Source organism: Macaca thibetana, chromosome 17 (genome assembly GCF_024542745.1).
Source record: "Macaca thibetana thibetana isolate TM-01 chromosome 17, ASM2454274v1, whole genome shotgun sequence".
Taxonomy (NCBI): Eukaryota; Metazoa; Chordata; class Mammalia; order Primates; family Cercopithecidae; genus Macaca; species Macaca thibetana.
In genome coordinates, this window is record NC_065594.1 from 76,700,594 (window position 1) to 76,721,629 (window position 21,036).

The 21,036-nt window shown below is 40.8% G+C and overlaps 1 protein-coding gene across 1 annotated transcript in view; it reads left to right on the forward strand.

Moving 5' to 3' along the window:
• HS6ST3 (heparan sulfate 6-O-sulfotransferase 3) overlaps window positions 1-18,095 on the forward strand; it is a 756,421-nt gene extending 738,326 nt beyond the window's left edge. The window contains exon 2 of the mRNA XM_050765982.1: window positions 11,027-18,095. Within this exon, the coding sequence (XP_050621939.1) occupies window positions 11,027-11,735 (709 nt within the window). The 3' untranslated portion in view covers window positions 11,736-18,095. The remainder of the gene's footprint in view (window positions 1-11,026) is intronic.
• The last annotated feature ends 2,941 nt before the right edge of the window (window positions 18,096-21,036 follow it).

Consider the following 21,036-nt stretch of genomic DNA (forward strand, 5'->3'; position numbering starts at 1 on the left):
GTCTGTTACTGGTGTATAAGAATGCTTGTGATTTTTGCACATTAATGTTGTATCCTGAGACTTTGCTGAAGTTGCTTATCAGCTTAAGGAGATTTTGGGCTGAGACAATGGGGTTTTCTAAATATACAATCATGTCATCTGCAAACAGGGACAATTTGACTTCTTCTTTTCCTAACTGAATACCCTTGATTTCTTTCTCTTGCCTAATTGCCCTAGCCAGAACTTCCAACACTATGTTGAATAGGAGTGGTGAGAGAGGGCATCCCTGTCTTGTGCCAGTTTTCAAAGGGAATTTTTCCAGTTTTTGCCCATTCAGTATGATATTGGCTGTGGGTTTGTCATAAATAGCTCTTATTATTTTGAGGTACGTTCCATCAATACCGAATTTATTGAGCGTTTTTAGCATGAAGGGCTGTTGAATTTTGTCAAAAGCCTTTTCTGCATCTATTGAGATAATCATGTGGTTCTTGTCTTTGGTTCTGTTTATATGCTGGATTATGTTTATTGATTTGCGAATGTTGAACCAGCCTTGCATCCCAGGGATGAAGCCCACTTGATCATGGTGGATAAGCTTTTTGATGTGTTGCTGAATCCGGTTTGCCAGTATTTTATTGAGGATTTTTGCATCGATGTTCATCAGGGATATTGGTCTAAAATTCTCTTTTTTTGTTGTGTCTCTGCCAGGCTTTGGTATCAGGATGATTTTGGCCTCATAAAATGAGTTAGGGAGGATTCCCTCTTTTTCTATTGATTGGAATAGTTTCAGAAGGAATGGTACCAACTCCTCCTTGTACCTCTGGTAGAATTCAGCTGTGAATCCATCTGGTCCTGGACTTTTTTTGGTTGGTAGGCTATTAATTATTGCCTCAATTTCAGAGCCTGCTATTGGTCTATTCAGGGATTCAACTTCTTCCTGGTTTAGTCTTGGAAGAGTGTAAGTGTCCAGGAAATTATCCATTTCTTCTAGATTTTCCAGTTTATTTGCGTAGAGGTGTTTATAGTATTCTCTGATGGTAGTTTGTATTTCTGTGGGGTCGGTGGTGATATCCCCTTTATCATTTTTAATTGCGTCGATTTCATTCTTCTCTCTTTTCTTCTTTATTAGTCTTGCTAGTGGTCTGTCAATTTTGTTGATCTTTTCAAAAAACCAACTCCTGGATTCATTGATTTTTTGGAGAGTTTTTTGTGTCTCTATCTCCTTCAGTTCTGCTCTGATCTTAGTTATTTCTTGCCTTCTGCTAGCTTTCAAATGTGTTTGCTCTTGCTTCTCTAGTTCTTTTAATTGCGATGTTAGAGTGTCAATTTTAGATCTTTCCTGCTTTCTCTTGTGGGCATTTAGTGCTATAAATTTCCCTCTACACACTGCTTTAAATGTGTCCCAGAGATTCTGGTATGTTGTATCTTTGTTCTCATTGGTTTCAAAGAACATCTTTATTTCTGCCTTCATTTCGTTATGTACCCAGTAGTCATTCAGGAGCAGGTTGTTCAGTTTCCATGTAGTTGAGCGGTTTTGATTGATTTTCTTAGTCCTGAGTTCTAGTTTGATTGCACTGTGGTCTGAGAGACAGTTTGTTATAATTTCTGTTCTTGTACATTTGCTGAGGAGTGCTTTACTTCCAATTACGTGGTCGATTTTGGAGTAAGTACGATGTGGTGCTGAGAAGAATGTATATTCTGTTGATTTGGGGTGGAGAGTTCTATAGATGTCTATTAGGTCTGCTTGCTGCAGAGATGAGTTCAATTCCTGGATATCCTTGTTAACTTTCTGTCTCGTTGATCTGTCTAATGTTGACAGTGGAGTGTTGAAGTCTCCCATTATTATTGTATGGGAGTCTAAGTCTCTTTGTAAGTCTCTAAGGACTTGCTTGATGAATCTGGGTGCTCCTGTATTGGGTGCATATATATTTAGGATAGTTAGCTCTTCCTGTTGAATTGATCCCTTTACCATTATGTAATGGCCTTCTTTGTCTCTTTTGATCTTTGATGGTTAAAAGTCTGTTTTATCAGAGACTAGTATTGCAACCCCCGCTTTTTTTTGTTCTCCATTTGCTTGGTAAATCTTCCTCCATCCCTTTATTTTGAGCCTATGTATGTCTCTGCGTGTGAGATGGGTCTCCTGAATACAGCAGACTGATAGGTCTTGACTCTTTATCCAGTTTGCCAGTCTGTGTCTTTTAATTGGAGCATTTAGTCCATTTACATTTAAGGTTAAGATTGTTATGTGTGAACTTGATCCTGCCATTATGATATTAACTGGTTATTTTGCTCGTTAGTTGATGCAGTTTCTTCCTAGCCTCGATGGTCTTTGCATTTTGGCATGTTTTTGCAATGGCTGGTACCGGTTGTTCCTTTCCATGTTTAGTGCTTCCTTCAGGGTCTCTTGTAAGGCAGGCCTAGTGGTGACAAAATCTCTAAGCATTTGCTTATCTGTAAAGGATTTTATTTCTCCTTCACTTATGAAACTTAGTTTGGCTGGATATGAAATTCTGGGTTTAAAATTCTTTTCTTTAAGAATGTTGAATATTGGCCCCCACTCTCTTCTGGCTTGTAGAGTTTCTGCCGAGAGATCTGCTGTTAGTCTGATGGGCTTCCCTTTGTGGGTAACCCGACCTTTCTCTCTGGCTGCCCTTAAGATTTTTTCCTTCATTTCAACTTTGGTGAATCTGGCAATTATGTGTCTTGGAGTTGCTCTTCTCGAGGAGTATCTTTGTGGCGTTCTCTGTATTTCCTGGATTTGAATGTTGGCCTGCCCTACTAGGTTGGGGAAGTTCTCCTGGATGATATCCTGAAGAGTGTTTTCCAACTTGTTTCCATTTTCCCCCTCACTTTCAGGCACCCCAATCAGACGTAGATTTGGTCTTTTTACATAATCCCATACTTCTTGCAGGCTTTGTTCATTTCTTTTTCTTCTTTTTTCTTTTGGTTTCTCTTCTCGCTTCATTTCATTCATTTGATCCTCAATCGCAGATACTCTTTCTTCCAGTTGATCGAGTCGGTTACTGAAGCTTGTGCATTTGTCACGTATTTCTCGTGTCATGGTTTTCATCTCTTTCATTTCGTTTAGGACCTTCTCTGCATTAATTACTCTAGCCATCAATTCTTCCACTTTTTTTTCAAGATTTTTAGTTTCTTTGCGCTGGGTACGTAATTCCTCCTTTAGCTCTGAGAAATTTGATGGACTGAAGCCTTCTTCTCTCATCTCGTCAAAGTCATTCTCCGTCCAGCTTTGATCCATTGCTGGCGATGAGCTGCGCTCCTTTGCCGGGGGAGATGCGCTCTTATTTTTTGAATTTCCAGCTTTTCTGCCCTGCTTTTTCCCCATCGTTGTGGTTTTATCTGCCTCTGGTCTTTGATGATGGTGATGTACTGATGGGGTTTTGGTGTAGGTGTCCTTCCTGTTTGATAGTTTTCCTTCTAACAGTCAGGACCCTCAGCTGTAGGTGTGTTGGAGATTGCTTGAGGTCCACTCCAGACCCTGTTTGCCTGGGTATCAGCAGCAGAGGCTGCAGAAGATAGAATATTTCTGAACAGCGAGTGTACCTGTCTGATTCTTGCTTTGGAAGCTTCCTCTCAGGGGTGTACTCCACCCTGTGAGGTGTGGGGTGTCAGACTGCCCCTAGTGGGGGATGTCTCCCAGTTAGGCTACTCAGGGGTCAGGGACCCACTTGAGCAGGGAGTCTGTCCCTTCTCAGATCTCAACCTCCGTGTTGGGAGATCCACTGCTCTCTCCAAAGCTGTCAGACAGAGTCGTTTGCGTCTGCAGAGGTTTCGGTTGCGTTTGTTATTGTTTACTGTGCCCTGTCCCCAGAGGTGGAGTCTACAGAGACAGGCAGGTTTCCTTGAGCTGCTGTGAGCTCCACCCAGTTCGAGCTTCCCAGCAGCTTTGTTTACCTACTTAAGCCTCAGCAATGGCGGGCGCCCCTCCCCCAGCCTCGCTGCTGCCTTGCCGGTAGATCACAGACTGCTGTGCTAGCAATAAGGGAGGCTCCGTGGGTGTGGGACCCTCCCGGCCAGGTGTGGGATATGATCTCCTGGTGTGCCTGTTTGCTTAAAGTGCAGTATTGGGGTGGGAGTTACCCGATTTTCCAGGTGTTGTGTGTCTCAGTTCCCCTGGCTAGGAAAAGGGATTCCCTTCCCCCTTGCGCTTCCCAGGTGAGGCAATGCCTCGCCCTGCTTCAGCTCTCGCTGGTCGGGCTGCAGCAGCTGACCAGCACCGATCGTCCGGCACTCCCCAGTGAGATGAACCCAGTACCTCAGTTGAAAATGCAGAAATCACCGGTCTTCTGTGTCGCTGGCGCTGGGAGTTGGAGACTGGAGCTGTTCCTATTCGGCCATCTTGCTCCGCCCCCACAAGTCAGCAATTATTTATTGAATATCTGCTATGAGTAGGGTTTTGTGGTAGGTGCTGGGACTTTTGCTAGGGATCTGAGGCCTAAAGTAGGGTTATCGAAAAGGACTTTAGAGGGTAGACGTTACCAAGACTTACATTTAAGTTAAAAGTGCAGTAAGTGATGCAGTAAACTCTATAGGCTGGAAAGTCAAGGAAGATGGATGTGAGCCTTGAACTGGTCCAGGGAAGATGAGCAGGATACCAAAAAGCAAAGAAAGGGAAAGGCTTTCAAAGTGAGAGAAGGCAGTCATACCTTTGTGTTGTATTTAGGATTTTTCAATGTGATCACCTTACAGCAGAACAAGATACTAAAAGTGGTTTGAAACTAGCTATGGAAATGTGTGTGTTCCATTTGGTGGAACTTCAGTAAGCCTTGATGGACCATATTATAATTATCAATTAAAATGATTATTGACTTAACTTCATTCCCTAATCTTTCTCAGTATACAAGTATTTGCCATCATAACCCTCATGGCCACGGAACAGCAGTTCTAAAGAGCTCCAATTGCTTTACAGACATTCTTAAATGAATTCACCCAAGCCCTCAATGAAGTAGGGGACAAACAGAAGATCTGCTGACAGGATGCTCTCACCGTGGCAGACAAAGCTATCTGTCTGAGGGACTGTTCTGGCCCAGGGGAATTAGTGTAACATTCTCTTAAGTTGGTAGTTAGCATTTCTTTCACTTTACCAGAATCAGTGGGTGCCCAAGATCTCCTTGGGGACATGGAATATTAGCCTTTGAGTCCCTAGTGCCTAGTTCCAATGTTTGGCAAATAGATGGGGCTTAATTAAAGTTTAGAGAATTAAAGAATGAATGAACAGATAGATTGAAGGTGGCGGCATAGAGTTTGCTTATTTATTGTTTCACTATGTGGGAAGAGCTTAGGTTAACTATACGGGAAAATATACAAACAAGTGATACTGTCTATGCATAGGAGATTGAATTAAATGGAACAGAAGGTTCTCTGCATTGTGGCCACGCAGGTCTCAGGTGCTACCCGTTCTTCCTCTCTAGTCTTCATTTTACCCACTTAAAAATGATTTGGAGTTCTACCAACCACGGGGGTCAACTTGAAACTAACTCCGCTCTGACATCAAAACATAGAAACGTCCTAGTGGAACGCTTTTATTAATGAAGTATAAAGTCATCCTATCTTATGGATCTGAATCTGAGTGGCTAAAAGTCACAGGATTAATAGTGACATGCCGTATGATACTCAACTACAGTAATGTAGTTGATACCGAACTCCATGGCACTGTTGAACAAGTAAGACGTAAAAAATAAAGTTGGAGATTTCAGTAGTACTGGATCCTTTAAGTACGTTCATTAGAGACTGAATTGGGAGTTATGCGAGCAGGGGAAAATGAGTTGGGAGGAGATTCATGAAACCAAAGCAAAGCTTGTCAACAATGAACGTTAGGCGTGTGGCCTGGAGACAGACATCATTTCATCAATGACTTGTGTAGTTTTCTATCTGAAAGTATATAAGCAAGCAAAAAGAGAGAAAAAATTGATATGAGAAAAATGATTTCATTAATCACATTTTCAGTTTTTTTCTTCAGTAGAGTGTTCTTTAACCCTATTGGTTTCAACCCTATTGGTTTATCATTTATTATTGCGTTCTTCAACCCTATTGGTTTATTATTACTTCTAACTTTCTATTTAGTCTGCTTTGCAGAGTTGAAACAAACAAAATGTACACGAGAATATGTCTGTCTAAAGTGATTTCCAGATGCTTTTAGCCACTCAGATTCAGAACCATAAGATAGGATGACTTTATACTTCATCAGTAAATATGTTCCACTAGGAAATTTCTATGTTTTGATGTCAGAGCAGAGGTAGTTTCAAGTTGACCCCCTTGGCTGATAGAACTCCAAGACATTTAGGACTTATTTTACTCATGTAAATATCATGCTATAATTTGGCTAGTCAATGTTTGATGCAATGTTAAACTGAATAAAGTTAAATTTGGAACCAAAGCCATTTTAAGCCTAAACCAGTTTCAGTCAGATTTAAGATTATGTGGAATAAAGATTTCCAGTGGAGTGATGGTACTGGAAGGTCTGTGGCCAATTTTCTTAACTGAGACAAAAGCCTGAAACATGAAGAAGTCCCAACATAGGACTAAAGCAGGATTAATAATGACATGCCGTATGATATTCAACTATAGTAATATCCACTCTGAGCACAACTTTATCATCAGTATTTCCTCTTGGAGCCCAGAAGCTGTGTCAGTCACTTTCTGTTTGCCATACTGACCTTTTGGGAAAATTGTCATTCTGTCACAGTGAAAGACAACAGAGTCATGGAAAATGGTGATTGGCAAAAGCAAGAGCTCAGACTGGTCTGTCCTTGGCAGTTTCAATAAATTTCACCTCCTGATTTAAAGGAAAGTGAATGTTACTTAAAGATTTTGAAGTTTCTTTAGCACATTTCAGAACTTCCTGGCTTACCCTAGTGGTAAGGCTAGACAATCAAGATAACAGAATATAGAAAATGTAGTTTTAAATATTGTAGCTTATCAATTCATTTTAAAAAGCAGAATAACATTGTACCATTACATTTCTCATTTTTTAAAAAGTTGCTTTTAGTTAGTGTGTATTTTTTAAAAATTCATTTTACCTGGGGCAAGTAAAACACATACTAGTTTGAGTTTTTTCCTACACAATAGGAGGTTTTCCTTCTTATAATATAGTGATGATTTTTTTAGTATATCAGACCAGATTAATCCAAGTTCTATAACTTACTATGAATATAACCTTGGGCAGCTTATTTTATCTCCCCAAATCCTTAGTTTATTCAACATTAAGTGAAATAAAAATAAATCATAATATGCACACATCTCATAGGATTCTGGAATGGGTTAGACTGTTACTTAGCGCCAAGCCTGGCACTTCACAAGTTTGCTACATCAAGGGTCTTGGGCACCAGACTATAGGTAAAGCATTTGACATCCAAGTGTTTCAGTGAGTTTATCTAAATAAAAAATTTGCTGTTACAACTGAAAACAAAATTAGAAAACTTTTGCCCCAAGATCTTGAAAAAAGTAGTTTTTTTCTAAATGGTATAGGAATTGATCAGTTAGTCTTGAATGAATAAAGTATCTCCTTTAAATCTAAGTCTTCAACAATTTATTCTTTGCCTCTATAATTATTAGGCATCTCTAGAGACTGAGTTCCCTTTCTTGGGAATTAGGAATGTGTTCTTTTCCATTGATTTAGCTTCTCTATTGAGCTTCTTATTCTTTCTGTTGACTCTTAGTTCCCACACACACTCAAAATATTGCATCATTTTCTTTTTCCTTTTCTTTCTTAACCATTCCTTTGAAATCAATGCTAAAATTTTCTTACCAAAGCCAATTTTCAGAGTGTGGTGGCAAAGCAGTTCTCTTCTGCTTTGAACCTGTCTTGATGTGATAACATCAACTTTTAACTGAGAAATAGAAGTGAATGTTTTGAGAAGAAGGGGGGAAGAGCAAATTCCCAACTGCTGCAACTTTTTTTTCAATTTTTCTTTTTTTTTTTTTTTAACTTTTAAGTGCAGCAGTACATGTGCAGGTTTGTTACACAGGTAAATTTGTATCATGGGTGTTTGTTGTACATATTATTTCATCACCCAGGTATTAAGCCTAGTACCCATTAGTTATTTTTCCTGATCCTCTCCCTCCTCCCACCTCCCACCTTCTGATAGGCCCCAGTGTGTGTTGTTCCCCTCTATGTGTCCATGTGTTCTCATCATTTAACTCCCACTTATAAGTGAGAACATGCAGTATTTGGTTTTCTGTTCTTGTGTTAGTTTGCTAAGGATAATGTCCTCCAACTCTATCCATGTCCCTGTAAAGGATATGATCTCATTCTTTTTTATGGATGCATAGTATTCCATGGTGTATATATACCACATTTTCTTTATCCAGTCGATCATTGATGAGCATTTAGGTTGATTCCATGTCTTTGCTATCACAAAGAGTGTTGCAGAGAACATACATGTGCATGTGTCTTTATAATAGAACAATTTATATTCCTTTGGCTTTATACCCAGTAATGAGATTGCTGGATCAAATGATAGTTCTGTCTTTAGGTCTTTGAGGAATCAGACATCCTTTGATTTAAATATACAGAAAGTGTCTGATTTATGAGGGCTTGGCTTGCTATTTTTAAACTTTATAATAATGAGAATGCCGTAGGCATTTAGTAGAAACCATACTTTGAGTACCCATACAACCATTCTGATTTTTTCACTTTCATTAAGATATTTAATAAACATATGAAATATTCAACACTTTTTTATAAAACGAGCTTTATGTTAGATAAATATGCCCAATTGTTGGCTAATACAAGTGTTCCAAGCACGTTTAAGTTTGGCGCTAAGCTATGATGTTTGGTAGGTTAGGTGTACTCAATACACTTTCAACTTAGGGCGTTTTCGAATCACAATAGGTTATTGAAATGTAACCCCATCATAACTCAAGGAGTATCTATAGTCAGGCACACCACCATTTATCTTGAAGTACAAATGCATGCCCTAACAACATACAGGAGTGATGCAGGGGAGGAATATCTACAACTGCTGCCTTTGCTAACACAGATATTTGGAAAACTATGACAATGCAGTAGTAATAAAAAGTCATTCCTCAACAGACTCCTACTGTCAATCTATCTATCTTATATATCTGTGTATCTATATATGTGTATTTATTTTATCATCAAGTTTCTTTGAAGAGCAGACACTGAGTTGAATCAAGAAAAATGACCTAGTTTTGTTCAGCCCTCTGGACACCAGGTTAAGGACAGGCATGCTGGGTAATACTGCTTTCCACTGAGTACATGCTAGGTCACATTGAGGCCTACCTGGCAGCACCAGCCTTGGTTTCTGGGCTCTCTATTGCACCAAGACATTTGTACGGGTGTCACTGCAGGCCTGGTGTTCTTTTCGGAATATTGCAGGGCTAATTTTTTCTCCCTGGGGGAGCTCTGAGTTACTATGATCTACCCTATATTTCTGGAGCTGTCCCCCCTCAAGGAGCCAAGGACTGAACTAAAATTGAATTGGAATCAGACTGGCTTGTGCTAAAGGGCAACAGGCTGCAGTGGGGTGTGAGAATTGGAAGACAGCTTGGGGGCCTGCTTCGTAATGGGGTCCTTTCTATGACTTCCCTGACAAATGGACTTCCAGACTGTGCTGGAAAGACGGGGTTGGGGTGGGCAGCTCATTCCATTGGTAGGCTTCTCAAATAATGGAAAGGATTGTCCTTATTTTAAAGCAGTATTTACTTTCCTCTAATGCCTGCTGTTTCTCTTTCATTCCTCAACTTCTCCATCTCTCTTCCTGCCTCTTAGTACTTCCCTTGTCCTTTTAAACCACAGATATACTGATCTCTATGTGATTTTTCTAAAGAGAACCATTTAATAATGGGTTTCTTTTCAGTAATCCATTAGGTGGAATTAGATAAGATCTGTGATTGTAATAACCACAGAACCTCAACACTAATAGGTGGTGAATACATAGAAATTACAATTTAAATACCAATATGATGTACAGGAAAGCATGGGAGCTTTGAAATCAAATAGGCCTAACTTAGACTTGCTCCAGTTTCACTTTTCTGAACCTCTGTGGCTTCAGCTTTTATTTTAAAAAGTAACGATAAAACCCATTTTACAAAATTGTCTTGAGGATCATCTGTGCAAGCATCCATAAAGCATTTAGCACAGTTCCTAACACATCGTAGGCACCCAGTAAATACTAGTCTCCACACCCAACCCATCCTTCCTCAACCCACCTACCTCATAATCCCAAGTAGCAGTATAAAGAGATTAAGGAGGCCAGCAGGCATGCTGGCTCACGCCTGTAATCCCAGCACTTTGGGAGGCCAAGGCGGGTGGATCACTTGAGGTCTGGAGTTCAAGACTAGCCTGGCCAACATGATGAAACCTCATCTCTATTAAAAATACAAAAATGAGCTGGGTGTGGTGGCAGGTGCCTGTAATCACAGCTATTCAGGAGGCTGAGGCAGGAGAATCACTTGAACCCGGGAGGCAGAGGTTGCGGTGAGCCAAGATTGTGCCACTGCACTCCAGCCTGGGTGAAGGAGCGAGACTCCCTCTCAGAAAAAAAGAAAATAAAAAATGAGATTAAGGAGAATACAGGTCCAGCCTTGTTCTTTCTAATCCCATGTCCTTGGATAAATCACTTCACCTCCTTCATGTAACCCTATCATATGGAACCACATCTACCACAAAGGTTTGCTGTAAGAATCAAATGAAACAGCAGATGGGTAATAACTTAAAAATCATGGTATTTTCTCTAAATGTAAGGTATAGTTATTGCCAGTAGTAATTTATCAGTGAATAATTGCTGAACGAATGAATGAATGAACTATCTATTCTTTCCACCTCATGCATCCCCACACTGGAGCAAGGAGGAAAAGCCCAACAAACTCAGCATTGAAAACTGGTACATACATCTTTATAGAAACATGTGCACACGCATCAATAGGCACAAATGCAGGCACGTACTCTCACATGAACATCTGGCAAAAGAGTCCCTTGACTCAATGCTGATGTAAAATTGTAGAAATTTAGATCCCTCCTGTTAGAGTTGTCAACTACTGACGCTCTTCCTCTAATTTCTTCTAGGAATTTCTATTACATCACAATGTTACGGGATCCAGTGTCACGTTACCTGAGCGAGTGGAAACACGTCCAGAGAGGGGCCACGTGGAAAACCTCTCTTCACATGTGTGATGGAAGAAGCCCCACCCCAGATGAGCTGCCGACCTGCTACCCTGGGGATGACTGGTCTGGGGTCAGCTTGCGGGAGTTTATGGATTGCAGCTACAACCTGGCTAACAATCGCCAGGTGCGCATGCTGGCTGACCTCAGCCTGGTGGGCTGCTACAACTTGACTTTCATGAACGAGAGTGAAAGAAACACCATCCTATTGCAGAGTGCAAAGAACAACCTGAAGAACATGGCCTTCTTTGGGCTCACTGAGTTCCAGAGGAAGACACAGTTTCTCTTTGAGAGAACATTCAACCTCAAGTTCATCTCCCCCTTCACGCAGTTCAACATCACGCGGGCTTCTAACGTGGAGATCAATGAGGGCGCCCGCCAACGCATTGAGGAGCTAAACTTCCTGGACATGCAGCTTTACGAGTATGCAAAAGATCTCTTCCAGCAGCGCTACCACCACACCAAGCAGCTAGAGCACCAGAGGGACCGCCAGAAGCGGCGGGAGGAGCGGAGGCTGCAACGGGAGCACAGGGACCACCAGTGGCCCAAAGAGGATGGGGCTGCAGAGGGGACTGTCACTGAGGACTACAACAGCCAAGTGGTGAGATGGTGACCCCCTGCCCTCTCCTCTCTCAGGATGGGGAGGATGAGCAGGCACATTGACCTTCTGTTGAGTTACCTTGGAGAAGCTGGGCCATGAGGACATCTGGCTGTGTGTGCTTGATTTGGACATCTGCTTCCTTCTTTGTCTTCATTTTTATCCAGCTGGAGATTATCTGTCTTGTTCTTTTTTTCTTTTCTTGACATTTTGCAATTGGTGATATTAAGTAGGGTAGGAGTGCATCCCATATAGACTGTTTTAGAAGGCCAAGGAGAGCCACACTGAAAAAGGAGACAGTTCCTGTGATCTCCTTTGCAGGAGCATAGAATAGTTTGGGTACCAGGAACCCACAGAGGCACACATGAAAAGCCAAATTATGGCTTGGATGTTCTGCTGAAACTGGTCTATGTCATACTGTCTCCCATTATGAGAATATCAGTCAGTATAAAGAGAAAGAGAAAAACATTTCAGCCCTTAGATGAGGTCTTACACCAACCGCCACTTGGCTGTTAGCTGTCATCTTTGAACTCTATTTGAATGTGACTTAAATCACAAGTAACGTGTTTTGTTGTTGCAGTTGTTTTGAAACAAAATTATCCTATTATTGACCATTGCTAGAGAGCCACATCCTACAAAATCCTGACACCACAACCTTAAGCCATGCCTTTCCTTCCATCTTTTAGGGAATGGGGAGTGGATCCAGAATAGAGGAGGTTGTAGCCCCTGAGAAATCAACATTGGTAGGAGCATTTAAGAGAAAACTTGCTTATTTGCTAATGCCTAAAGGGATCTCTCTTTACCAATTGTTGCCTTCAATGTGAGGAACGAATGATAAATTAAGAGAAAAAAATACCAGGAAGATCAATATACGCCTAACATTTCTAAACTGGTCACATAATCTTAGATTTTAAAGGAATATTTCAGGGTTTAACCTTTTTGGAGAAGTTATGTTCTTTAATGGGGTACTACCAGTCTTAAAATTTTGCCACCACAGAAAGATGTTTTTAAAAGCTTGGCCCAAAGAATAGGAACTTAGCTAGCATGTATACAAAATATATTTGAGGTTACTAAATGAATAAGAACTCTGAATTAGGCCAGGAGACATGAAACACCATTCATGGGATGGTTATCACAGGAGTTTAGACAGACTCTGCCTCCCAGCATCTTGAATGTCTCCAGCCTGATCACTGTTTTCTTCCCACACGATCTTTACCTGTTGTTAGACTGTGGCCACAGCCAGTAAATCAGTCCAGAGTGTCTAAAACTGGACAAGAAATGTGCTGCATTGCCGAGTTCTTATTTTCACCTTTTCATAATCCCAACTACAATAACAAGAAGTTTATAGAATAGTAAGGGGATATGTATGGAAGAAGGAAGAGAAAGCCTTTGTCTAGCATTTATTAGGAGGATCAGAGTGAGTGGGAAGTTTTACAACGGATTGATCTGATCAATCCCTTCAAGGAGCTGAAGGCAAAATGTGTGAAACCCCTAAATCAGATTGAAAAGCCTATTTCATTGATATCCAACATGTTTGATGTTTAAGCTAGCTTTACCTAAGCCACTTGTCAGCCTCCAGAATACTCTCTCTGGGGTTGTGAGTCAATCAGCCCACAAGCATTCATGGAGTGCTTACCTGCACAGAGGGAAGTCCAGCAGCTCCACCAGATACAGAGCTGCAGATGCTTCTCTCACTGTGCGTGGCTTCATCTGGGGTGCAAGGGAAGGCATTATCGGGTGGCTCCCTTGCTCCAGGAACTGAGGGAGGCCCTTTTCATACCTTAAATAGATTCTGCACGACGAATGGATATTGTTAGTCTCCATTTCATAGATGAGAAAAGTGAAGCCCACAGAAAATAAGTAGCTCCTCCACGGGTTGTAAGCTAGGTCGAGCTGACTAAAAAGGTCAAGTTCTCTTTACTCCATCACCATATCCATATGGAATAAGGCCTTGTCCTACCTAAAGCTTCCTGCCAATAATGCAAGAAGCCAGCTGCAATTTCCCAGAAGCATTTGTCTCTAATCCATGTGGGTAGCCCGACTGTGACAGCCCCACGCTAACATTGACCCAAAGCCATGCTGCCTTGGGTCAGCCCCCTCCACATCACTGAGCCATCAATGAGCTGACAGATCACTGACTTTTTAGGCAGCTGTGTTTTTTAAGCCATATACAAGGGTGAGTTAAAAGGGGCCAAGTAAATATTGCTTGTTAGTTGGTAGAGATTAGGCTCACAAAATATTTCTCCATTTCCAATGATTTGTTCCTAAGGTAAGAAGGGAAGGAGGATTGCAGCTGGGATTAATGAGCGGCTCTCTCTCTAGCTTCTCATCTCATTGTTAGGATCTAATTTTCTGCCTAGAATAGCAGGACTGCAAATTATCCTTCTTCCTGCCTCTGTCACACACACACACACACACACACACACACACACACACACACACACACACACAATATCCAGTGTTTTGTCATGTGGAAAATCAAAACAAGTTAGAAAGCATTCGGATTGTTTCTTTTAAACTCACTTTAAAATTTTGGCAAGGAATTCATGCATAACTGAGACTTGGAGGCAGCCCCTGCTCACTTCACGCTGTTCCTTAGGCACCCTGGGATTGGTATCAAAGGCTTCCACTGCCTTCTGCTGAAGGCATGATGTATGGGGCTCCACTTGAGACCAGGTATCAGGATGTTCAGAGGGAGCCTGCTCTTTATGTTGGCCCCAGGCCAGTGCTGAGCAAATTAAAAAGACCAACATGGGCTTCCTCCCTCATTTCATTTCATTCTAAAGCAGCAAACTTGTCATACCCATGGGGTCCTATGTTGATAGAAATGGAGAGGTAGGGATGCAGTTTATTCTCCAAAAATTGACTGCCCACTTCCACGCTGAGTGATGCTCAGGGAAGTGATGCCAGCAGAATGCATCTGGGCCTAAGGATCCATGGAAGTCAGGAGCATTAAACCCCAAACCAAATCAGCTCCAGATATATCAGTGTCAAAAGCCCAAGAAAAGACAAAAAAGAAAAAAACAATCCCCAGGGGTTCTGTAACCCAATTGACTCCTACAGTTCTTTCCCTTCTTTTGGCAGCTCCAGTACCCAGATTGGAGATTAGGATGAGACGTCTTTGTGTATATGTGCACGTGTGTGTGTGTGTGTGTGTGTGTGTGTGTGTGTGTGTGTCTGTGTGTTGTTAAGGACTAACATACACATTTATTCTGGCTCCTTCTAACTTTTAGGCAGCCTGCTCTTGGAAACTGGAGGAAACTGCCCTGATAATTATTAGAATACTCATAAGTAATTGGCAACATTAACAATCAGTGTTAGACAACAGTGAGGCATGTCATGTGTTTTTATTAAAAACGATAAAGACGTGTTTCTTCTCATCTAAAGGAGGTAACTTTGTCATAATTAGTTTGATTAAAAGTTTGAAGTATGAGGACTCTGTGTTATGCCTTTAAGGTAAGTTTTTTAAAAATCTGAGTAGAGAAAGTACTAATATTGGCAAGAAAGTCCCCAAGATAGACCTAGCAAGGAGATAAGAATAGATCATTAAAAAATAAATATAAGTGGATTGGATAGAATTCCCATTCAGCTGATTTAACACAGAAATTCAAAACAGTGACTTAACATGGAAGCTATTTCTCTCTTACTTAAAGGCAAACTGGTTTGACAGTTCTGGTGTGTGACGTTACCAGACGCCTAGGCTCTCTCCTGTTGCTCTGTCATCCTAATGTGCTGCATCCACCTCATGGACCAAGATGGCTGCCATGGCTCCTGCCATCACGTTTACGTTTAAGGTAGTAGAGAGGAAGTGGAGGGAAGTTGCACATATTGCTTCCAGTCACATCTCATGGGTTAAAACCTAGACATTTGCCACATCTAGCTGCAAAGAAGGCTAGGGAATGTCTTTATTATTGATTGTCACGTGCCTTGATAAGCATAGGGGGTTCTGTTATTAAAGAAAAAATGTGAAACAATGTGGAAATTAATACTGATAAAGATGATCAGTATCTGATACAAAAGGGAACCAAACAATATTTCAAGTGCTTTTTAATGTCACTTACTTCATCATATGTTTTGTGAAAGATAAGACTAAAATTCATCACTTTGTGTAGCATTTAATGGTTTTCAAAACATTTTTGCATGTGCTGTCTCATTTGGTCCTCATTACATTCTTGTGTGCTAAATAGGACCTCTATTCATTATGCCACTTGCTAGTTTGGGATGGAGAGTAGGAGATGTTGAAAGATTTCCCAACGACTCTAATTTTTAAGCAAGAAAGTTGCTTAGAGCCCCAGCCTTTTGACTTCATAGCCTTTCCTACTATTTTTTGCAGCTCAGCATCAGTATTGGGATTGGGAACTGCAGGAATATGAAATCTAAATCTTTATTGATTTATATCCTTCCTTACCTTTTTTGACATGGAAAATGCCAAAGACACTGGTCAAGTTTACTCTCAGCTCCCTACCTCCAGTGAGGGGACCTCTTATTAGGAATGAAATATCCAAGAGATAGGCGGTGTTGCAGGGGAGACCAAAACTCAGAGGAGGCATTCAAAGACTTCTAGCTGGGTGTCTACTCCATCCAACTCAAAACCTATTCAATATGAAGGCCAAGGGAATGTGCTCACAACTCCTTACTAAGGGAAATCAATATAAACCCTCCTCAAAACAACAACAACAACAAAAACTCCCTTTTTTATGTCTTCTTCCCCAGGCTCTTGGTACTTTTTCAGCAACATACTGCTTTCATTCTTAAAGGTTTCATTGGCTGTTAAATGAGTCCCTTTGCATACTCACTGGAGAGAGGAAATGCTTTAAGTTGTCCTAGCATAAAATCTGCAAACAGAGAGTTTATCTGATTCCTTATCAAGCGTGATCTGTATCCGAGGTCCTGTATAATGGGATCATTTAGAGATGGGGGTTAGGGAGAGTAGGAGTAACTCTAGAGGAAATTGTGGCTTCTAAAAGGAGGCACATCTTTCCAAGGTGGAAAGTTGAATTAAATATATGCCATGCAATACTGAAAAATAGAAAAATGACTAAGATACAGTTTCTGTCCTCTAGAACGAGGGCATCCTGGAAACATATGGACTATAATGCTTTTAGCCATTTGAAATAAATGAGTGAAGAGGATCTTGAGACAGGACCAGAGCTTTGAAATGGTTGTAGGGACTGAAAGCTGAGTTGGAAGGATCAGATCAAAGAGAAAGCTGGGTTGGACTTACACAAGAATACCCTGATCTGATCGCAGCTGTGACTCCAAGGTTTTCCTTTCCCATAGTTGCTGTGACTCCACTGGTCACCAGAGCAACTGCATGTCTTCAGGCTGGGTATTAGGGCTGGCTGGGTCTGATGAGTCTACCCATTTTGTGCCATCTGAGGAGCATGCGAGGGTTCTTTCTCCAAGGCACTTTCGGCCTGCCTTCTTCTCCCCTTCTACCATCTCCACCGGATATAAGCCAATGCCTGTTCTCTTCTCACCACATTCACCTGGACACACATCTGAACTAATTCCTTGAGACTTCAAATTAGCCCTTCTGAGCAAGTGGGCAGGTTGTGAAACCTGTGTGTTTTGTAGCCTAATGAACTGATGGAGCGCACATGAACCCATCTTTATAGCATGTGAAAGAACCAACCTGCCTGGCAGAGGTGCAGAGATTTCCAGAGGACTGGCCTAGCTATAAACACCAGCAACATCTGCAACACAAAAGCCTTTGAACTTCTAGGCAAGGACTCACGCTAACCTAGCAGTATTCCAGATCGAGAACGCGGATGGACAGGTGTCTCTTGAGCCTGTGTTCCAAGATGTCTATGGAAAGGATTGCAGCTGTCATCCTTTGGCACATTAGTGGAACCTCTGTGAGCTACACGTTCTGCTGCATTACGGGAACTCATCAAAGGGCCAGATTGACATCTTGCCAGAAAAACCAGTGTTTTGAGGAGCAAAAGTTTTGTGTACTTCAGTAATTGTCACATTTGTCTTCCACCTAGTTGACATTTATTTGTTAATCATACGATCATTTTTTTCACCTTCCTTTGTTTCTTCCTCAGAAGTACTTCTGGGGCTTTGATTGCATTATTTCTCTTTTAATGTATCATTTCAGTGTTGGAAAGAAAAATCTGGATCTTTATGTGGTGACCCATTTTAGATGTAAAGATAGTTATTCAATAGATAGTAAATTATTTCTCTTAAGAGATATTTCCTTTTATTTCTGTACAATAATATGTATGAACTCAGTTACTAGGGGACTGTATTGTGACATTATCAACCTTTATTGCTATTTAAAAATGATAGTTTGTAGAACTGAGGATTTCCATTGATGTGAAGCACAATTTAATGAATAAGTTAAAATATTAAACTGTTGTGATGTCAAGAGCAATTGTTTTCCCCTGTGTTTTTGTCAGAGACTTTTGCAAAATGAGCAAAGTCGCTAAAACACTTTAAGGGATTTATGGAAATGGAATCCATAGGATCAGCTTTGTCAAACTCGGGAAATCCATGCTTTGGATGCAAATGTGGTTATTGGATGTGAAACATGAAAAGCCATAAAAGACAAAGAAAATATGGATTGAAACAATGTAGAGCCTCTGAGGCCAGAGAGGATTTTATAAACTCTCAAAAACATAAGCTTCTAAAACGGTGGTTCTCAGTAACTCTCCCCCTCGCTGCCCACCCCAGCACATTGAAATCCGCTGTGAAATGTGAAAAAGCCTCCTGGAGATGAAGTGATGAGGTACAGATTTGAGAAACAGCAGTGGGAGAAAACGAGGGATTGGAGCAAAGGATCTGGGAATTCAGTCTAAAAGAAAGAAAAAGATAAGGAAGGAAAAGGGGAGGGGGAAGGGGAAGAGAAAAAACAGCGGAAGAAAATCACAAGCACTAACATGGGCCTCTCCACAGTGTTAAAGTGTATTTCTCCAATGTGAGATTTTATTTTTAAATAAACAGTTCCTGTAATATAAGCAAAGAAGGAGAAATTTCTAGTAGAGGAAAAAGCTCATTCATTCAAAAATTTCTTGAACAATGCAACTCACTTGATATGGTTTGGCTGTGTCCCCACCCAGATCTCATCTTGAATTGCAGTTTCTATAAGCCCCACGTGTTGTGAGGGAGACCAGGTGGAGATAATTGAACTATGGGGCCCGTTTCCCCCATCCTGTTCTCATAATACTGAGTTAGTTCTCATGAGATCCGATGGTTTTATAAGGGGCTTTTCCCCAGCTTCGTTCTGCACTTCTCCTTGCTGCCACCACGTGAAGAAGGACATGTTTGCTTCCCCTTCCACTGAACTGTGAGTCAATTAAACCTCTTTCCTTTATAAATTACCAAGGGTTGGGTATGTCTTTAGTAGCAGTGTGAGAACAGACTAATATGTTATTTTTTTTTTCTGTGGAAGTAGGAATTGTGGATTCCTTTCTTGCTTATGGGTGAGATTTGTAACCTTAGAAAAATGTCACCTGACCATGTCCCTCTATCTAGTGGGAATCATAGGCAACGGAGCTTGACTTTAGAACAACGTAGTAGCCACAGGAAAAGCTCCAAAAGATGGTGAAAGTCAAACACACACAAACATGGCATGCATGTGCATGCACAGGCACACACACACACGAACACACATGCACGCACACACGGCACACATACACATGCACATGCACACGCACACGTGCACACACAGCGTGAAAGAGTTTGGGGGCTTCTGTCTTCCAAGAAAAACCTCAGATAAGAGAAGTACCTAGGAATCCTAAGGTTCACTTCTTTTCCCATTCACCTTGCAAATAGTGTTGAAAATAAGATTGACAAAATGTTGAAAATATTATTAAAAATCTACTCTTAGTGTGATACGGTTTTACTTTCACAGATCAGTTTTCATATAAAATATAAATTTGCAAATTAATGGAGTATAAAATAATCCAACATATTTTTGTTTCATATAACATTAATTTTTTGTGATTGGAAAGTAATACATCATCTTAGATAATATGGAAAATACTAGGTAGTTTAAAATCCATACATTATAGAGCCAAACTCTGAGATTATTTTGATCAATCTCCTTCCATACTTTTTATGCATTAGCAATTACAATACAATTTAAATAACCCATATTTTTAGGAAATTGGAATCATATAATCTATGCAGTAGAAACACATTAACATCTGAATAACTATTCTTTTGAAACGTAATTTTAATAGCTGCATGTAATTTTGCCATTCCCATATTTTTGGTCATTTTGGTCATTTTCAATTTTTCCACTAATATAAATAACACTGAAATTAACATATTTGTACCTAAGCAGTATCTATGTAGAAGTCTCCGTAAGCCTGTTTGAGATAGGACAGTGGACCACTTGGTTGTATCATCCCAACAATCTGGAAAGAAAAAAATATTCAAGATTGTCAAAATTGCCTAGAAGCAGCTAAATGAATTGTGAACAAAAAATGTCATCTACATAATCAAAGAAAATTATATTATGTATCTCTCTAGAACCACCCCACCTGGCCTAGGACTGAAGTGTTCATTCTTCAAGATGTTGGGAGTGTTGGCTGCTGACCGACAGCTCTCATCTGAGTCTCTCTTGAGGACTTGCCCTTAGTTAGAGAGAGACACTTCTGCCAAGGTCATGCCGTCTTTGGAGCCATCTAATGATATTGCTGTGGAGGTGGAGGGCAGGGCTTTTAACTAGAGACAACTCTGAAGGATCTTAGCTCCAAAGCTCCCTGTAGCATCAGCTGAGGACTTTGTTTCAAAGCACCTCCTTTCACCATTTCCCTCTCCTTACTCTGGTTCCTTTGCTCCCCACAATGTATTCCCAACCAGTTTTCCACACAGACATCTCCATCACAGACTGTGCTTTCCGGGACACTAGACCATGAACTTGCCAAAGAACCCCAGGTTCTCACCTCCGTAGCCTTCTGCCTGAGCTACTTCCGTGTCTGAGTACCCGGAGTTTTGCCCTCCTCTCTTTTGAGCTCAGCTATGTTTTTTTTAACCTATTTTGGCTTATTTTTTCCAATAGTTCTACCTGTTTAAAGCTGAAAGAGGAATCTGTGTTAGCTCAGTTGATCAGCTTAATGGAATCAGTCTGCTCTTAACTTCAAAATGTTCCTTTAAGTCCGTGTTTCTATTGTTTTTTCATTTTTCAGCTTTTCATCACATCCTTCCCATTTTGAGGCTCTACATTTTCCTGATTAACTTTCATTCCTTTTCTGCTTTGGGGAACTTTTCTCTCTGTTTGCTCATCTCTTCCATAAACCTTCCTGTTCATATTCATTCCCTTTAATAGTATTTTTGTTTCCTATTTGTGCTTATAGTTTACCTC